Source organism: Asterias rubens, chromosome 18, assembly GCF_902459465.1.
Source record: "Asterias rubens chromosome 18, eAstRub1.3, whole genome shotgun sequence".
NCBI lineage: Eukaryota > Metazoa > Echinodermata > Asteroidea > Forcipulatida > Asteriidae > Asterias > Asterias rubens.
The window spans coordinates 6,780,725-6,800,554 of record NC_047079.1 but is presented as its reverse complement, the minus strand read 5'-3'; the positions used below and the strand labels follow the sequence as shown (position 1 = coordinate 6,800,554).

General features: G+C 37.3%; 1 protein-coding gene across 1 annotated transcript in view; it reads right to left on the bottom strand.

Annotated features, from left to right (window-relative positions):
* Positions 1–783: 783 nt before the first annotated feature.
* Positions 784–19,830, bottom strand: part of LOC117302624 — a 44,672-nt gene continuing 25,625 nt past the window's right edge. The window contains exon 6 of the mRNA XM_033786606.1: positions 784–826. Coding sequence (XP_033642497.1) covers positions 784–826 — 43 coding nt within the window. The remainder of the gene's footprint in view (positions 827–19,830) is intronic.

The following is a 19,830-nucleotide window of genomic DNA, read 5'->3' as shown; positions in this document are numbered from 1 at the left end:
CATCGTATCACTGTTTCTGACAGGAGAAGGTTAGAAACACTGGGGAAACTGTTTTCCACTACGGTCCACAACAAAACCAAGCAATTAAGATTCTTCTCGCAAACCCCTGGCCACGTTTCTAGTTTGGATCGATATTCTAGTCACAGCTGCCGGGGAAACCTTAAGTCAGCGATACGTAACAAACAGTTGTTACTTCAAGGAGGCACTGTCTCCCTACACCATGGTCACATGGGTACAATTTGTATCTCCTTAGGGTGTTTGGAGACGGCAATTCCAAGGAAGAAAACACAATAAAGGAATCCACGTCAAGCGGAGATTACAACAGGATAGAATTTCTTTTGAAATAAAAAATGAAGAAGAAAAAGAATCCTACTTGGGAACGGGGTCACGTTCTATTTCCATGAACAAAATATTCTAAACCAAAGCCCTGTTCACATTAGACACAATTTCCTGGGGATTTCCAAGAATTTGGATGACCTAATCGCACTTTCTCGTTCACCCCTGGGAAAACTCTCCTGGTGTATCATCCCGATATATTACTTTTGCATTGTGAGAACCCTGACAATCACAGAGGAAATAATATCGGAAGATTTTTTTAAAGTATAATAAGAAGGGTAAATGGCCTAAGCTTTCCAAACCGGACCGTCTAAGATTTTTTTAAATGTATAAAACAAAAACAATACCAAATGTCTCAGATACACGCCTCTGCCATATTTTGTCAGAGGTTTTCTCAGAAAATTACTTTGGAGAGAAAGTTAATTTGACAAAATAAAAAGGAATTGCTTACCTCTGGAGATAGTACTTGAGCGACAGCGACTGCTCACACCTGGACAAAAGAAAAGCAAAAACAATGACCCAATGAAATTTAATATTCAAGGATTTGATCAAATGTCCGTTTAGATTGGATACAATTGACACATAAGTGTGGCCAAGACTCATCAGTAGAAAAGCCTGAACAAACAGGCCACTTCTTCTGACTCGGCCTACAAAAGCCATTTCTTTAATATAACTGTCTTCATGTAAAGAACGAACAGGTTTTGTTCTTGAAAGATATTGCCATTCAATCAGGAAAGTTCTATTAACTAAAAGTGTAGAATTTAGTTTGATAAGTTACGACTTTGCAGTGCATGGCCCCAACATTACTGTATCCCAAAGAACAAAGTCACAAGCCTAGACTTTAACAGGATGGCACCTAGACCCTTTGCACTGAGATCACGCACAATATCTTCATCCTATTGCGGCCATCTTGATTTTCTCCTATTCAAATCAATGTAACCAAACCGAGGCTGTAAGGAGAAATAGTCGTGTTCCTTTTTGTACAATGAATATTAGCATCCATTACTGGTATTGGATACAAGGTACCATGACCAAGATGGTGGCAATATGGTAAAGGTCTGAAGACCCCTTGCAGTGACATCACACATGGCTACTTTCTGCCCGACTTTGGTTTCAAAAAGCATAAAAATATATGGTCCGCATCTGATACACAGTAGCTCATCAGAAATCCGAGTCCCATCATGGCGCAACAAAGAGTTTTTTGTTGGCAATGATGTGAGGTGAATTTGAGCATTTGGATGATTTATCAAAGAATACCCACCACAACGAATTGGAGCGTTTGTTCATCTTTCAGTATTCATCAGACAATACCACCACCGAGCGCAAAGTATCAACTTTCTGGCACTACACAGCAATATCCCACACACACCTACTAAAAACCAACTCCAGACACTTTTTTAGCTCTTCAAAAAGTGCAGACAAAAAAGTGCAGAAACAGGTGTGTATTACATATATCCAATGCACTCTTATGTTGCGCTTTTTTAAACACTGAACCCCCTTTGGATATGTGTACACATCCATATGGTAGTTTTGCCTCAGTCATGCAAATCATTATAACATTTATATATGTTTTTTTACCAGTTATTTCCTGCTACAGCTTTCTATAACACTTACTCACATCCCTTATATAAGAATGGTATAGCCTTACGCTTCATGGGTTCACTTATACTGTTGGCACAGATCACTCCGGACAGAGGGTGTGTCCGTATTTTTCCGATATTTTATCGAATGTGGGTGTTTGGCAAAATGTCAAGCATTGTTGGTTTTCAAAGGTTCTTTTGAATTAAAATTTTGTTTTGCTTGTCATGAAGAGTAGGTACACGATATCAACTGTATGCAATATACAGGGGGCTTTTTGTATTGAAGGTTATTGTGTAATATAGCCAGCGTCAAGGGCAGTGTTGTTTCGTATTCCTCATTTTGTTTGAGAAAGAAAAGAAAAAACAGGGATGCAAGAGGGGTTGGTGAAAATGTGTTTGCGATCGATGATAAAAAAAGACAGCCTTAACCAAATATATATTGATACCTCACCATCAGCCGATTTCACAAAGCTTTACGCAACTGCGTAAGTCTACTTGCGCAACATTTATGGTGCAACTTACGCAATAAACGTTGCGCAAGTGGACTTACGCAGTTGCGTAACGTTTCGTGACATCGGCTGCAGGATGCAATGCCTCAAACCCCATACACCCTTAACTTGTTCATAAACATTGGATTATTTTATTATTGAAAAGTCTGCATAATGCACGTCAACCATTTGGAAATAAGAATAGTTTGGAAATAAGAATAGTATGAAAAACTGGAACACGGCATCGACCATTCCCCTTCCTTTACAATACAAGATGAAAAAAAAATGCGGAACACTTACATGTTGCAAATGCTGTGATAGGACTTTAGGGTAAATCCAAGAGATATATGTATGTAATTTCCACATAATTACCGGGGCATTTTACACGTACACCGTATCAAACTACACACATGGTACAATGTGGTGGTACAAAGTTTACATGGATCTCTAGCAATACTGATAGCATTGTCATGTCTGACTGAAGTACTTAATAAAGGGCCCAGTTTCATAGAGTGCTGCTTATTATAAGCACAAAAAGTAGCTAAGCACAACACCATTAAGGCCGGTTAATAGTCGTTTGCGCGATTGGTCGCGCGATGGAAATTTAGACGCGCGATGGAAATTTAGACGCGCGACACAGTTTATAGTCATCGCTGAGGCCTCAAGATTGCCATCACCCCACCATCGCGCGACCAACTATAAACCGGCCTATATGCTTACCAGAATGAGGTTACCAGTCAAACTAACGTGTCACATGAACAATTTGTGGCTGGTATCCTGCTCATTTCTGCTTAGCGGAAATATGTAATGCAGCATTCTCTGCCTAAGCAACTCTATGAAATGGGGACTTGAGGCAATATACCATGAAGAAATAAAAAGTACATGGTGGTTTATTCAAGTAAAGAAGTTTTTCAATATGAAAGCTAATTGATTGTAAAAAAAAATTATCAGTGCAATTTCTCCGGAGTAAATAGTTCCATCTGAAATTCTGTTGTTGACAAAAAGGTGAGAAGGTAGCATTTATTGCTTACTTACACTTTAGGAAATAGAATGAACTGTTGCAAATTGCATACCAAGAAAAATGACCTATGGTATTAATATAAAAGGTGGTTAATAGCTTGATGTTTCAACCCTAGCAGAGTCAGCCTTCTCGACTCTGCTATAGTCAAAACGACAGGCCATTATTCCATTAACTATTTTTAATTTCACTTTAGTCACACATTTTTTTTCGACCTAGTAGTAGTAGCAGAGTCTATCTCAGAAGCTATGAACTTTTACAAAGACTCAAATTAAAGCCATTATAGTAGTTTGTAAAAAAAGCCAAACATTTTCTGCAGAAACAACTCTTAATCCAATTTGTTTAAGCACACAACAGCCATTTATTTAAAAAAGCTGCTTTAATTTGATGAAGTGCTTTCCTTAAGTAGAAACTGTCTCCATCTTAAAAGAGAACAAGAGCTTTGCTCCAGAAAAACATTTTAGGAAAGAAAAAAAAGGGGTTAATTCTATTTGGTGATGCATCAACTGCTTCGTGGTTTTATTTGCTGAAATTATCTGGACTGTAAAATCAAACAGGCAGCTTATTGTTGCACTTTTGGCTTACAAGCTTAAATCAATAAAAAAAAATGGCATTTATCTTGTTTAAAAGGATTAAAGTAGAGGGAATTAGGTGGGGAAGTTGTCTTCCAATATGCTTCGTTTGAAGCCTTGCATTAACTTTGTTGACGCTTTTGTTTGTTGAAATTGAAAAAGAGTTGGCTTGATTGAATTATACACTGGTTAAAGGTTTTGTTGAATAGCTGTATCGCCAAGGTTACAGATTGGAAACTTGAATAAATGAACTCTTCGTAGATAAGAACTTTTGTCAACAAGTTCTACTTCTTTTGCCCTGGGGAAATGAGTAATAAATCATGGAAATCTTGTCAAACTTTGGGGAAAAAATGTGCAGGGGGCTGATTTAATGAAAGAGTATTGATTCCAGTTATACCTATTAACAACAATGGGTTATTTTAATAAATAATAGGCCAAATCACATTCAGAAAAAGTTAAGATTGGTAACTTTGTTCTTGGGTTTGCTGTGGTGTTAAAATTCCCATAAATTTTCTAGGGTTCTGTTGCCCTGGGATTTGGCTAAAGAGTAATAATAAATAATAACATGAATACAGTTTCAGGAGGGTCAGAGGTGAAAAAGAAAAGAAAAAACCTACAATGCGATTTTACCAACAAAAAAATGGAAGACATTTTTTAACGAGGGTGACCCATCGAGCACAGCTTATCATTTGGGGCTCTCAGTCATGATATAATACATAAGATAAAATACTTAAGTGACAAGACTTGGCAGAAGGTGTGTAAAAGGGGAAATAAATTTGAGATGGATCCGTAGTGTGAACAGGGCTCTACACGCGCGGACGCAAATCTGTTTGCGCCAGCTTCAACACCCTACCCCTATCTCTCTCCCCCATCAACGGACAACCACGCACCCTTGGAACAATCCTTGAAATATTATAAACAGATTCACTAACAACCAGGAAGCAACATTTACTAATTTAACCTCATGTAAAGGATGTATATTGTAAAGGCAAATCAAAAAATTAAAACATGTTTAGCGTTCCTGCCCACTTCCTTTTTAGAGGCCACCTCCAATTTTCTTTTTTTCTTTTTCTTTTTTAAATGATTATTATTATTTTTTACAGAAAAAAAAGATATATTTTAAGGATCTTACCAACATTTTTTGTTAAAAGATAGCCCAGCTGCTTGTCCCCCTCCTTCCCTTTTTTTAAAAAGGGAAGACGCTAGACATGTTTTTTTTTGGCCTAAGGTGGGACTTCTCAGCATATTGGTGGAGTAGATAACAACCCTTATTAGCAACAACTAGTAATGAGTGGACAGACATGATCATCCTGTGAAACTTTTTTCAAGGGGATGAAAAAAGGGAGCCAAATCCGAATTTCAAATTCTGAAAAATATCCAATGCTTCCATTGGTCGCTCTTTAACATTGCTCATAAACTGAGCTTGCTGTTCTATTTTATCAATAATGCTGTTTCTATTTCATGTTTTTCTTATTCTATAGTCTCTTAGTATCTCCGTGAAATTTCCATCACAACAAGAATTTACATTTGGAAGGTTGCAAACACGGGGGGAAAATCATCTTGAGAAGTTATGAAAGATAAAACCTGAATCTTTTCTCTTATGTAATTTTGACCACCAATCATGTGTTACTAACATTAGTAGGCCCTATGATCAACATTTTAAGCTGAGGAAATTCAGTTGGAGATGCCAGGAATTGTATCATTAGAGTCACTTAAATCCTGCAAGTTTACAAGCATAATATTGGAACTCAGAGCTAAGACCACACATCTTATCCTGATTATTTGAAAGACATCTCTTTGTCAATAATGTTTGAAAACACACTTAAATTACACAAGAGAAAATGTTTGCAATACTTACAGTGAGAGGGTTCTTTCCAAACGCCTCATCCTTGACTTAAATCTCACTCCTTTGGAAGAGCAATCGATCCCAAGGGATCAGTGGATAATCCCTTCTAAGAAGATTATCCCCCAAGAGAAGAAAACGCGCTGTAAATCTATAGTCTTAAGCAGTTTATACTAGCAGGAACTTCCGGTGTCTGCTTTAAATCCCACAATGGGTATAACAAATCCTCACAACACTGTTGAAGGTTGACCTTAACAGGCTATTTGCCAAAGTTACTGCAAATTGTCACCGTCAGTTTCAAGTACATCAGCAAATGGAAATCCGTAGTGTGTCTCAAGTTGTTGCTGTCTGCTCCTAATAAACTGACATCTTATTGAAGTCGGAAGACCAAACTAGGATGTCTACACGGCCACGCAGTATATCCAGTTACTTCCATAGGCTAAATGCCTGATGCACCACAGAGTGGCAGCTGTGCAGTCAAAGCTACAATGAGTACATGTACAGATCGGACAAGGTACACTTTTTGACAATTTATTTTTTGGTTCCATGAAACAAAAAATGAATTCAATGTAATATTGATGTAATCAATCAAAAGATAGAATATTCAACCAAGATTTAATGATGAGAAAAAAAAGTTTCTTTCAATTTCATCAATTTATACTCTTAGTAGTGAATAACTGAACAACTCAGACTGTAGTTTCATTGTTCAGTTTCTGACTAAAAGAAAACCTACAGAAGTTGATTATTTGGTTGAACTTTGAAGCACCTTTATTGAAAAGAGTGAACAGATCAGAATGTACACCCTCTTTAAGAATGGTGTAGTGTACTCAGTACCTTGTCCAATCTATAGCAGGAATGGTCTACCATACAGCACAAACCCTATGCCCCTACCACCAAGTATTGCTAAACACAACAGCTCCTATAAACAGCAACAGTAAAGAACATAAGTTGTAAGATCCAAGGCTCCACTAGTGTAGTGCTCCAGAACAAACCATTGAGGAAAGACACAGCTAGCTACACCTGAACACCAAGCCACAACAAATTAATTAACACCTCATGAAAGAGAAGTCTGTGACTGATATAGGCAGTGGAAGGTGAGGGCTACAGGAAAGTAAGCTGTTTATTGCACCCTGCCACAAAAAAAACCCCAGAGGTGACACTTGATTGGGCTGGACGTAGCACCTTATTAACATACGCAGTGACATCAAAATGATATGAACAAAGTGTTGAGCCCCATTGTGAAGCACTGAAGCCTCTTAATATCTGAGCCGCTTAAGCTTGAAAAAAAAAAACGCTGAGCACATCAACATCTTGCTTGCCAGATTAAGGTTATCATCCAAAACACCATGTAACGTGTACTTTTTTTTTACTGGTATCCTGTTTATTTCTGCTTAGGAAAATTGTTACATTAGCAATGTTTTCTGCTGAAGTAGCTCTATGAAATAGGGCAAAGATCAACAGTCATCATAGATTTCCATGATGTTGAAATCACTAAAATATGTTTACAGTTCATGTAGTCTTTTTATCTACTAGACTTTGTTTTCAATGATGGTATCAATATATTAATTTGACAGTAATTTGTTGACATTTGAGGTTTTTTTTTTATCTATCGACGGTGAAACCTTTAAAACTAATTGTCTGTGTAAACATTTTCTTTTATCAATTTATATATATATATTTTTTTTTTTTACTTTGACGTTCACCTGGGAAATCTACGAACAAAATGCAAACTATAAGGTCCTCTCCACTTGGGATCAGTCCAGGATCAACTTGATAATCATTTAACCTATTTGCCTTTTTTGCATGTAAAACATTATTTTTAATCATTTTTTTTTTTTTTCACCAGGGAAATCATTAAAGCAAAAGTAAAATACAAGGTTTTTCTTCATTTGGAATCTGCATTTCACATTACAAAGCACACTGACCCTAAACACAGAATTACCCAGTAACCAGATCCATAAAATTGGTCCCATGTCAGAACTATATGAAATTTTATCTTCCCCGTTCCCCCCCCCCCCCCCCCAAAGAAGAATAATCAGATAAGACCAAAAACTTCAGACGACTACAAAGAGTTCAAGTACGTCATGACAACATATCATCCACCATCCCATAAAATAATCCTCTCTCGTCTCCGGCAAGAGCATGACCTGGTTTACAAGACGGCGACATGGTCAACCTTCCGCAGATTTCTTTCCTGTCATCAATAAGTAATCAATACATCGCCATGGATCCTCGGTCAAATGCAAACAATAAAAATCCAGGAAGCCAGGAAAAATAACGTCACTGTTGAGTTGTGTAACACGTACCCAAGCGCCCTTGGCCATGAAGAGAGTGCCTGCCTTTGACCAACGTTCCACAAAAACCGAACATCGATGCTCTTTGGCTGTGGAGGCGTACTGAGGTTCGTCAGAACCAGGCCATGGGTTAATCTTCTTGATGGAGACTGTCTGCTGAAGTGGCGGACTGATTTCCCTGTGGAGTTTCCCCCTGGATGGTCCGACCCAAAGAAGTTTCATTATTACAGCTCCTGTATAAAGGGACCTCTCAACCAATCAGAGTCAAGTATACAGGAAGACAAACAAGGGTCATATTGTTGCAGAGATCCCAAGCAAAGAAACTTTCTTGGCCTAAATTCATAAAGCCTGTAAGCATACAAAATTTGCTAGGCAACAAACAAAAATTGCTTAGCAAAAATAGTTTACCAGCCAAAATTACACTAAGTTTGCTTTGCTGTGACTGCTTCCCTATTCATTATTTGCTCAGCAAAGAAATTTGCTAAGCAGTATTTTCTGCTTAACGAAATTGGGCCCTGCTCAGTTAATAACAGATTTAAAAACTAGCCAATACACCATGTGAATAGGGGTGTGATCAGTTTCCTGATACTTATTTTTGCTTAGCAAGAATATTTGTTCAGTAATTTTTATTTTCTTGTGATTGACAAGAAGGAACTTTCATAATGTCCTTGAAATTTTGTCATAGAACTACAAGAATGAAGATTTGTTCAACATATTTTGTTTTCAAGATAAGTTTGCTTGTTCCCAAAAATACAAAACTCTTAAAGCACAAAAATAAAATGAGTTGATAACGTTATTCTGGAAAGTGTAATTTTGTTATGCTTGGGCATGTCTAAAGCTAAAACGCTTTATTGCCAAACAACATTTACACAAAATATCCACAACAAATCGCAGCAAAAAGTGACATTGAAGAAAAGTCAAAGAAGCAACCAGCCTGTCATTTCCACTGACCCAAGATTCTACCATCACATACCACTTCCATATCCTTTACTTCTGATTCTAAAACCATAAACACAAGGAATGTCCGAGACTGAACCAAAAGACTGAACCAAAGACATTGCAAGAATAATTCCCACTGACAAGGAGCAATAAAGAAGCGTAGCAGATGGTCAGCTACTCAACAAAGGTATTGGTATCTAAGATCAGATATATTTCATAAGATTCTGAAGAAGGGGTCAAGTTACTCGGGAATAGTTTTCCTGTGAGCCAATGCACTTTGTTATTAATGAGCAATACATCTGAAAACGGTTGAGTAAACAGGACACTTATTTGAGTCACAGTCATTGGGAAAAGACCTTCAAATCTCATCAATATAACTGAAATGAAAAGCACTAGATTCAGAAAATCCATACTTCTTTGGTCCTTGAAAACAACATTATGACAAATGACTCAATGACCCAATTTATTAGAAAACACTGTTAGAATTGACTGGGCAAGTTTCCAACTTCTTCCAACTTATGGGACCAAGTTGGCCCAAAATATATTGAGCGCAATTCTGCTTCTTCAAATACTTTAGCTTAACGTAGATTATTGCTATACAAAACACATTATCATATTGTTGGGAAAGTAAAATTTTGAGATTAAATAAAGTACAATAATAAACAAATCAACAAAGAAACTTCTGAGAATAGAACTTGGCCCGGGTTACTCAATACCAATTAAGAATTTTGCCCAACTCCTTAAACCTACGTAATGGTTGAATACATTTTTTAAGTGTGAGCTCAGATGCTGTTGTGCGTGTGATGAAACTTCTTGTCATTCTTTTTTTTTTCTTTTTTCTTTTCTGGTAGAATTGAAATGAATTGATGTGTTTCAAAGCAATCTTGTAACAATCTTCCTCCTAACGAGCAATACAAATTGCTCAGCTGTTCCTCCTTCAGATTAGACCCTGTTCTCATCCATTACCCATCCTCCCAATCAATGAACCATCCTCCCCTCTTTTCTTAAGGAGATACCCAAGATTCGTCTGTCAGTGACTGAACAGATGTGATGACCAACGAGGAAACTTGATCCACCCGGATGCCCTGATTATCCACTTCAGGACTACTGCTACTCATTTCAATACTAATTGTCTATGTCATTCATCTTCTTCTTTCTTTTTTGTACCAAAGAAATTCCTCGCTCCCGACAGGGCATCTTCAATTCTTGAAATGTGAATCATCCTCCATGCATGACCGGATGGATTGATGCATCTTGATCTATCTTTGTGCCCCCCCCCCCTCTTCCTTCTCTAATTTGATGAGATCACAAATCTCTCCACAGTCATCTACAACCATGCTTGTTATCCAGGAAGATCAAAACATTCCAAAATGTTTTGATCGTTAGCAAAACTGATAGTTTTCTTTTTATACCAGAAGCACATTAAGCCACTGCAGGTCTCAAATGTTACACTTGTTTGCCCAAGGAATTGGGCCCTACAAACTCACCACTTAACAGTAATAAATAATAATAATAAGATTTGTAATGTGCATATACACCCTGCTGGGTGTTCAATGCGCAGTAAAAACCAACAACAAGCAAGACAAAACAAAAACAAAACAAAGATGTTGGAGTCAAACTTCTCAGCAATTATTTTGTCAACTCTACCAATCCTGAATTAAACTTTGAAGACATCACATTGACATTGATATCATAGCTGATGTATGGATTTTCATTCCTTTTGTGCTGCTTTTCACCATTACCAAACAAGGCCTGAGTTTGGCATTTTTAAAAATATAGTTTTGTCATGCAAGTTGGCCCAAAACATGGCTAAAGTCCACTCCTTGGTAAGGGGCTACAAAAATTAAAATTGTTAAATGTGATAAATAACACAGAGAACTCAATGTAGGACTTGGTATTCCTCTCAAACAAATATAGATTGTAGGATGGAAGGAAACATACACATAATCCTGCATTATCTCGTTATCATGTGACGACCAGATTTGTATACATGGTTCATTAAGTATGAGAAGCCACATTGTCGCTCCTCTTCTTTTTGAGATGCTGGAACTCATTAAGAAAACAGAAATTCAACAATGCATTTCTTGGAGTCAGTTTAAGATTGGAGTGAAGACAGGATGATGGGCATGTAATGTTGTGCAGCTGAGGTCACCAGACCACATGTACAGACTCATCTCATGACTATAAACTGTACTTCAGTCTCTGAGATGTAGTCCATGCTTATACCAGCTGTAACTAAGCCAGAGCATGATGCAATGCAAGATGTGGATAAGACTAAGAGATGAAATATATGAAAATGTCTTGTGATGATGCATGCATACTTGAATGTAAGGAGCGTTCGTACGGGCGCTTTCGGAATACATAAAATAGATGCAAGTTCGACCTTGACACTAAGAGTTAAAGGTTTAAAGCCATTATACACTTTCAGTACAGAAAAAAAATAAAACGTTCACAGATTTACAAATAACTAACAGGGTTTACAGAATGGTGAAAGACTTCTCTTGAAATATTATTCCATGAAATGCTTTACCTTTTGAGAAAACATTAAAATCCGCAATTCTCGATATCGAGAATTGCGGATTTATTTTAAACACATGTCATGACACGGCGAAACGTGCGGAAACAAGGGTTGGTATTTTATAAATAAGTTGTGATACACAAAGTGTGAGCCTTGGACAATACTGTTTACCGAAAGTGTCCAATGGCTTAAAATAGAGGATTGGTAGAGCTGAAAAACAAAAATGCTGGTTGGTCGAGCTGACGAAATAGTTGCAGAAAGTGATGAAATAACAAATCTGTTGTTGAAAAAGGTGAAAATCCATGCGCTATTTTCAGCATGGAAACACTTTGTTCTGATAATTGGTCATAACAACCGAAAACAGCTGCTGTGATTTTTAGGAATTCAGACACAGTTTTCTCGAGTATGACTTCATTTCAGGGGGAAATGTTTCAAAGAAAAAAATGTTCTAGTATAAACTTTTCGGGGAAACAATATACAAAATGTGTTTTTTACGCAATCCTGTAAACAAGCTTTATTCTAAAAATATGGGTTTTTTTTGCCAAATATATTTAAATTAAGAATAAATTGTGAAGGCCCTTTTAAATCGGGAAAAAAATTTAATAAAATAAACTTAAAGAATTACAAACATCTGTCCAACTAATCATATTGTGGTATACACACAAACCTACATGTAGCTGTCTGGCTGTCAAAACTCAACCAGTGAGGTATTCAACTTTGCAAAAAAACATGTGATAATCCAATAAGATGCCATCGATCATTTAATCCCCACCTTCCCAAATCCAACAAGTCTTCAACAACAAGGAGTTTACTGTTAACATTCCTCAAGAGGAAAGATTTTTTTCTTTCAGACAGATGTTCAAATCACCACAAACCCCGGTACAGTTACGTGACAGGAATTACTGTAATTTTGCAGGAAAATGCAAGCCATATGTTTACATTACAAAGAAGAAATTAACAATTTGATGTGTTGGTGCAAAAATGGCTGTATTAATACAAGCATTTATAAAGCACATTATTTTGTCCATGGTAACAATGCGCTGCAAAGCAGTATATCAGGAAAATCGGCATGACTTGAGTGAGTTTAGGTACCATTGGCGCGAGTTTAACATTGTCAAAACATTGCATCTAACTTACAATAGCCCAAATGTATACACACACAAACTACGCGCAGAGAAACACATTTTCGCACTGAGCATTTTCGTGTCAGAAACCAATTTTGTCCTAATTGCTATACAACCTTTTGCGCTGACGCGACAAACTTTCAAAATATAAAGTCCTGACCAAAATATAACAGCGGTACTCATCCAATGAAAAAAATTACGATAGTTTAGTGGTTTAATTTCAAGAACAAATCCACAGTCAGAAATCTGTGAAGAAATCTAATGAAACTGAGGCTGAAAGGTAATTAGTCAGACTTCCTGTTGTTTCCTGCAAGCAGATTGTTGTGTTTCATACAGGGGACAAGACAAAACAGAGGCCGCACAATAAGAGAAACCTACAAGACTTGTTATTAATGATCTTCACTCAAATGATTGATTTGATAAATATTTCAGAAATCCACTTTTGGTACGCCATCCAGATCTAGAGAAAAAATCACAATGAAGTTTTAACGATAAAACCACACAGATAACAAGACTTGGCTCTCATCCAGCAAAAACTTTTCCACAGATCTCACAAATTCTGGAATCCTACTTGATAAGCAAACCACTTTCACATCTGGTTTCCAACACCAAATTTCAAAGAAGGAGTGACGATAAAACCCCAGCGATTACAAGACTTTGTAGAGATGCTGCTAAGTTTTCATCTTCCTCCATGTTGTGGCCACAAACCACAGAAGAAAATGAATTCTCACATCCGGTTTACTACCTCCATGGGTTTTACAAACAGACAATTGGCAAATAGCTACAGAACCACCGCGATGGTTGCCGACACTTGGTAGGTGTTGATCTAAGCTCATCGGCGTCAACAGCGATTACCACAGAACACTTGGCCATTGATGAGAAGCAGGGACATTAGATACCATTGCAAACAAACAGAAATTACAACAAATGTTTAATTACAACACCGCTGATGATGGACGAACAGCAATCTCGGTAGACGATCACATCCTATCAATTGAAAACGACCGCCAATCCAACTCCTCAGACTTTAGTATTTCCTCCTCCTTTGCTCGGCTACTCAAGTGAAGAAGAATCTTGTCTTCATGCAACCATGCACAAACTGCTTAGGACGAGACCATTTTGACTCAAGGGGGGAAGGGATGTACCGTGGAGGGTGGACGTCTTAAGATTGCTTTTGTTCCCCAAAGAGGTAACAAATGGAATCTGTCAGACGGATAATTTAATGAATGAATTCTTGTCTTGCTTTATGGTTTTATAATTTGAGTAATTGGATTTATGAATCATAAGCATATTAACCCGATTTAAGAAGGAAAATCGCAATTGGGCAAAATGTATATTGAACTTGCCTGATCCCCCCTTGAAAAAAAAATAATAATAAATAAATAAATAAATAAAGACATTCAAAACCACAACAATTACAACATAAAATATACACAGAATAAAAATTATCTCTTAAAATCTTAAAACTTACAGGAGAGGATGATCAATATTTTCACTGATAAGTTGAAAATTCAAACAACTTAATGGAAATTTGCAACAAAAATCTAAAAATTGCTGGCGGATATCAATCTAGTACTTTCATAGTAAATTTGTATTCTAATTTTTCCTGCAATCTAAAGGATAAAAAAACAGACCTTGCAAGCAACAACAAATATTTTATGACTTCTAATCGGAATATGTGATATAAAGATCTGGTTTCAATGACACAATTCACTTGCCATTGCTGTTTAGTGGAGTAAAAATGACGCAACCTTCAACGTCTCCCCTGTAGAACAGCGAAGTCTGTTGAGTGACCTTCCATGTGCATAGAGTAACCTCGGACTTGTATAGCACTTAAAGAGACCAAGCTTGTCAAGATATTAGTTTGAATTCCGAGGAATTTTCACTCAAAACTAAATTAATTAAGTAGTCGATTTGCTACAATTTGCCCTTTTTCTGATCCAGCTGTTGTACCTGTTTTCTTATCAATGTTAACCAAATGGTTGAATTGAAAAAAAAAACAGTCTGGCCTCTTTTTGGTACAATGAAAATCAGTATTCAGAAGTGTTGTTGAAGTCAGGAGACATGACAAAGATTGTGACACTATGTAATTGACTATGGGTAAGTATGATTTGAAGTAACAATCCAACCAAACAGATGTGGCAACAAAATAAACTTAGAGATGTGAATTTTCCCCTCAGAGTTTTTAATGTTTGGTTGTCCACTTTTGTAATGTTGTAAACTACTGTATGCCCGTTTAGTGGTCGACTGAGCATCAATGGAGTTTAGCTTATATGCTGAGCTGTTTTTTACTTTAGGTAAGTATAAATAATAAATAAATAAAATTTAGTCGTTAAACTGCGCCGTTGCTTTAAGATGAGTGTGCCGCCATTAGGGAGCAGAGTTAAGACGTGGCCAACATCCATGATTGTCTGCTGAGCTGTGTGAATTGTGACAGTGAAGGTGAAAAATCACCGATCGGTCCGAGGAGTCAAAATCGTCTCAGCAAGAAAGTGTGCATAGATGAAGATTCATTTGTTGCAGAGCAATTACAATACAGACAGGAGACGGTTGCATAATATAAATCACCAGGACCCGATTACGTGGCTGTGCTAACATCGGAATTCTGCTTGCAGCACTTAGTAGGGCGACCTAAGCAAAGATTTCTGTGCTAATCAAGGCCATGAGCTGATCTATGAGGCAGAAAATTTTTCTTATCATTTCTTCTGCTGAGCAAAAAAAGTGTGCTTAAGCAGCTATATGAAATGCGTCACAGGGCCCAATTTCACAAGCCCTGTCATAAGCACACAAACTTGCTTTGAACAGAAAAATCTTGCTTAGCAGAAAAAGGTTACCAGCAAATATAGCACACACATTACATTGCCGTGACTGGTACCCTACTCATGTCTTGCTAAGCAAAGAAGTTTGCTCAGCAGAGTTTTCTGATTAACAGCTCTATAAAATTGGCCCCTGGACTAATCCACCTTTTGATAACCCCTGGAGCTATATATTCAAAGGAGCTTTTGGGGGAGCAGTATCCTTGGCACTAGAGAAGTAGTTCAAAGAGCATGACTTATTTATTTGGGGGAAACTACCAAAGTTTTTGTTTGAATTCAGAAATTTCCCATCCCTTAGATACAGTGCAAATCTGACCTCTTGCATTTATGTTAAAAATGAAAATCAGTCTTTATCATTCGCAAGAGCACACTTGTAATTCGGCATTGATTGAAACAGCTTTATCAAGGTTTAACAGTCAAGGGCTGAGTGAGAATTGCTTTTGTGTTCATCAAGCATTACCATGGTAACAGCAATATTCCTGTACCTTGACCATTGCTACACAATAAACTTGTCACAGAAATGACCTCAAAAGGAGCCACCCAATTATCCTTGGATTTGACTTTGGAAATTGCTCTCCAACATGAAATGTGTGTCACTGAGAACAAAATTAACATCTAAGTTTTTGGCATAATCAATCAATTGGGTTTTGATAGATGTTGAATTTGCATCGAGGATAAAAAATATGAATTTTGTCAAATTGATTTTAGTAGATTTTTAATTTCAAAATCGGGGATAAAGAATACTAATTTGGTTTTACTCACTTACTGGTGTGTATTAGCACTGTATACTCAGTACTTTCCAGAGTTCTGTGAAAAAAACTACTGGCACATTAAAACAAAAATCTTCAAATTAACACAATTTCAGTTTTGTGGTCCACTCATTTTTATCTATATCAAGTCCTAATAAAAAAAATGGGGAATTACAAGTGTTCAACCTTTAAATAAAATGGTGTCAAATGCCACTGTGTTTGATACCCTTCAAGTGTAATTTTGTTTTCAAAGTCCAAAGAATTTTTGTTATGTCTTACATCTCAAATACATGATTTGTTTTGTTTTTCATTTAGCTAGCATTGAAATTGACCTTTTGATAAAAATCTCATCGATGACCTGGTTCCTGCACAGAAGCTTGCTACTTTCAAAAGTCGGGAACCATCAAAGTACATAATTGTGTGTCATTCACACGGTTAAGCAACTAACAAAGCAAAAAATAAATCACCCAAAATCAGTCAAGATTTACACAACCCCTTTTTCACACAGTAACCTATATTTCAAACTGACCTGATTTCCTACAAGATAACCAACACCATCATCTCCTAGGATCTAATCAAATTTTACATATTCCTGTAAAAAGTAATGAGATATAAAAACAGCCGTGACTCCAGAACAAAACCGACACAAAAAACGCCTTTTTCTGCCTATTAGCCTGGGGGATGTTGTGGCGGTGTGAGAAAACCACACAGCAAATCTACAAATAATTTAATCTCAAACCCATGAATAGTGGACCCGAGAGTCTGATTGGTAAAACATCAGCCAACACACATCGGCAGGGCCCAATTTCATGGCTCTGCTTACTGCCGAATTCTGCGCTTACGATCATGATTCCCCGCTTGACATGCTAGCGCCAAATTTCTGCGCTAGCCTTGTAAGCGTAGAATACCTAGTAACGTGGAGTACGCACGCGCACAAGCCAAAATACGCCGCTAACCCGTAAAATACGCTTGCCGTAAGCACAAAATTCCATGCTTCCGTAAGTGCCAATTCTGTGCTTACGGTAAGCACAGCCATTAAATTGGGCACAGCCCATTATATAATCACCTCTAGAGCACAGGGACCAGGGCCTAATTTCATAAAGTCTGTAAGCATACAAAAACGTGCACAGAAAACTCTTGCTTAGCAAAAATAGGCTACCAACCAAAATTGGTACATTTACCATTGCAGTAACTGGTATCCCACGCATTTCTTGCTAAGCAAAGGAATTTTCCAAGCATAATTTTCTGCTGAACAGCTTTATGAAAATGGGCCCAAGGCTCAATGACCTACCCAGATAGACAACGGCATCTTTAAAGAAAAAATGTTGTCACAATATTTGATTTTGTTTGTGATTCGTGATATTCCTTCTACTGGTCACAGATTTTGACTTGACTTCAAGGGAACGACAGCAGAAATAACTTGCACAGCTGTGCATTTGCTCTAGTGAACCTAATTTATCAGATCTAGGTCAATGACAGGTTGAGAGTCAGTGTACTTAAAGAGATCTGGGCCCAATTTCATAAAGCCTGTAAGCACAAAAAATTGCTTAGCATGAAGTTTCTTCCTTGGTAAAAACAGGATTACCAACCAAGTGTCCACGTGATTTTTAGGATTTAGCAAACAACAGCTGAATACCAGTATCAAGCAATATGCAACAAATGAAAATTTGGTTGGAAATCCTGTTTTTACCAAGGAAGAAATTTCATGCTAAGCAAATTTTTGTGCTTACAGGCTTTATGAAATTGGGCTCTGTTTAGCATCAAATCCATAAGAAATGTTACGATAATTCTCAAAGAGGGACTGTAACGTCAAAATTATTTCCGTGGCCCACAAAATTTTCATATAAATAGTCTTTACAAAAATGAAAAGAAATCAAAAAAATACTTATAACAAGCCTCTATCCTTAGGTTACACAATGGTGTATAATGCCATTGTGTTTGGTTCCCTCCAGGTAATATTTTTTCAATGATGGTGTCAATTTTCAAATATATATGGTCTGTACACAGTATGCACAAATTTAGTTTTACAGATTTTGCAGTTAAGAGATAATCATCGTTGCTCAGAATAATAAATTACATTCTTTTAATAACACATCATTGTAAACTTTCCCTAAAAGAGGGTGAGAAAATACAATTAAAATCTGGTTTCAATTTGGACTGTGATGCAAGACATACAATAGACACACACACACACCTGTGATAAATTTAATTCCCTTGGTGTCGTTCCAGGCAGGCCTTCCAATAATAATTGGTATTGTGTAATTAGAATAATTATCACGGATCATCACTGTACCGAAGTAATAATTCAATTAACTGCTTCATTACTCTAAGCCGAGACAGACATTGCAAACTCTCCTATGACAGACTGTAGGCTAGTTGTACAAATTAACGAGTTAAGAAACGAAGTAGTAATTTTTTTTGCCTTTAAAGACACTGGACACAATTGGTAATTGTCAAAGACCAGTCTTCTCAACTGGTGTATCCATTGTCAACATATGCATAAAACAACAAACCTGTGAAAATTTGAGCTCAATCGGTCGTCGAAATTGCCAGATAATAATAAAAGAAAAAACACGTTTGTCACAGAAAGTTGTGTGCTATCAGATGCTTGATTTCGAGACCTCAAAATCCAACTCTGAGGTATCAAAATCAAATTAGTGACATTACTCCTTTCTCGAAACCTACGTCACTTCAGAGGGAGCCGTTTCTCACAATGTTTTATGCTATCAACCTCTCCCCATTACTCATTACCAAGTAAGGTTTTATGTTAATCATTATTTTGAGTAATTACCAATAGTGTCCACTGCCTTTAATATGGCAATTAAAAGGGGCTCTAAAGACAAAATGAGTTTTGTGATGGACTAATTTTTCTAAAAGGTTGACCTGGGGTAGCTAAGGTGTCCTCTCCATCTGATTTACAATGCACTGACATCAAAGGATGTAGCAGTATGTTGACATAAAAGGAAACAATTTCAATGCATCTTTGGCAAAACCCACAGAGAAAATTTCAACCTGTATGATATTTTAGAATTGACTATCATCTTAAAAAAAAAAACAGTCAATATTAAGGGGCATCACGGGTGGCTCAGTGGTTTTGTTCAATGTGCTTCCCCTCTGTGGACCCCGGTTCTAATCCAACCTCAGACCAGAGCCCAATTTCATGGCTCTGCTTACCGTAAGCACAGAACCGGCGCTTATGGAAGCAGGGAATTATGTGCTTACGGCAAGCATATTTCACGGGTTAGCGACGAATTTTGGCTTCTGCGCGTGCTTACTAAACGTTACTCGGCATTCTCAGCTTACAAGGCTAGCGCAGAAATTCGGCGCTTGCACGTAAGCAGGGAAATGTGGACGTAAGCGCCGAATTCGGTGGTAAGCAGAGCCATGAAAGGGGGCCCAGAGCCTTGCATGTGGATTGGGTTTTCCCTACCTCTTTGTGTGAGTTCTCCCCACTGGAGTTTTCCACCCACATCTAAAACTTCACAATTCTTCTCCTTTCCTATTCATCCAGTTATTGGTGCTTCTTGTGGCAGTGGATATTGTTACAAATACA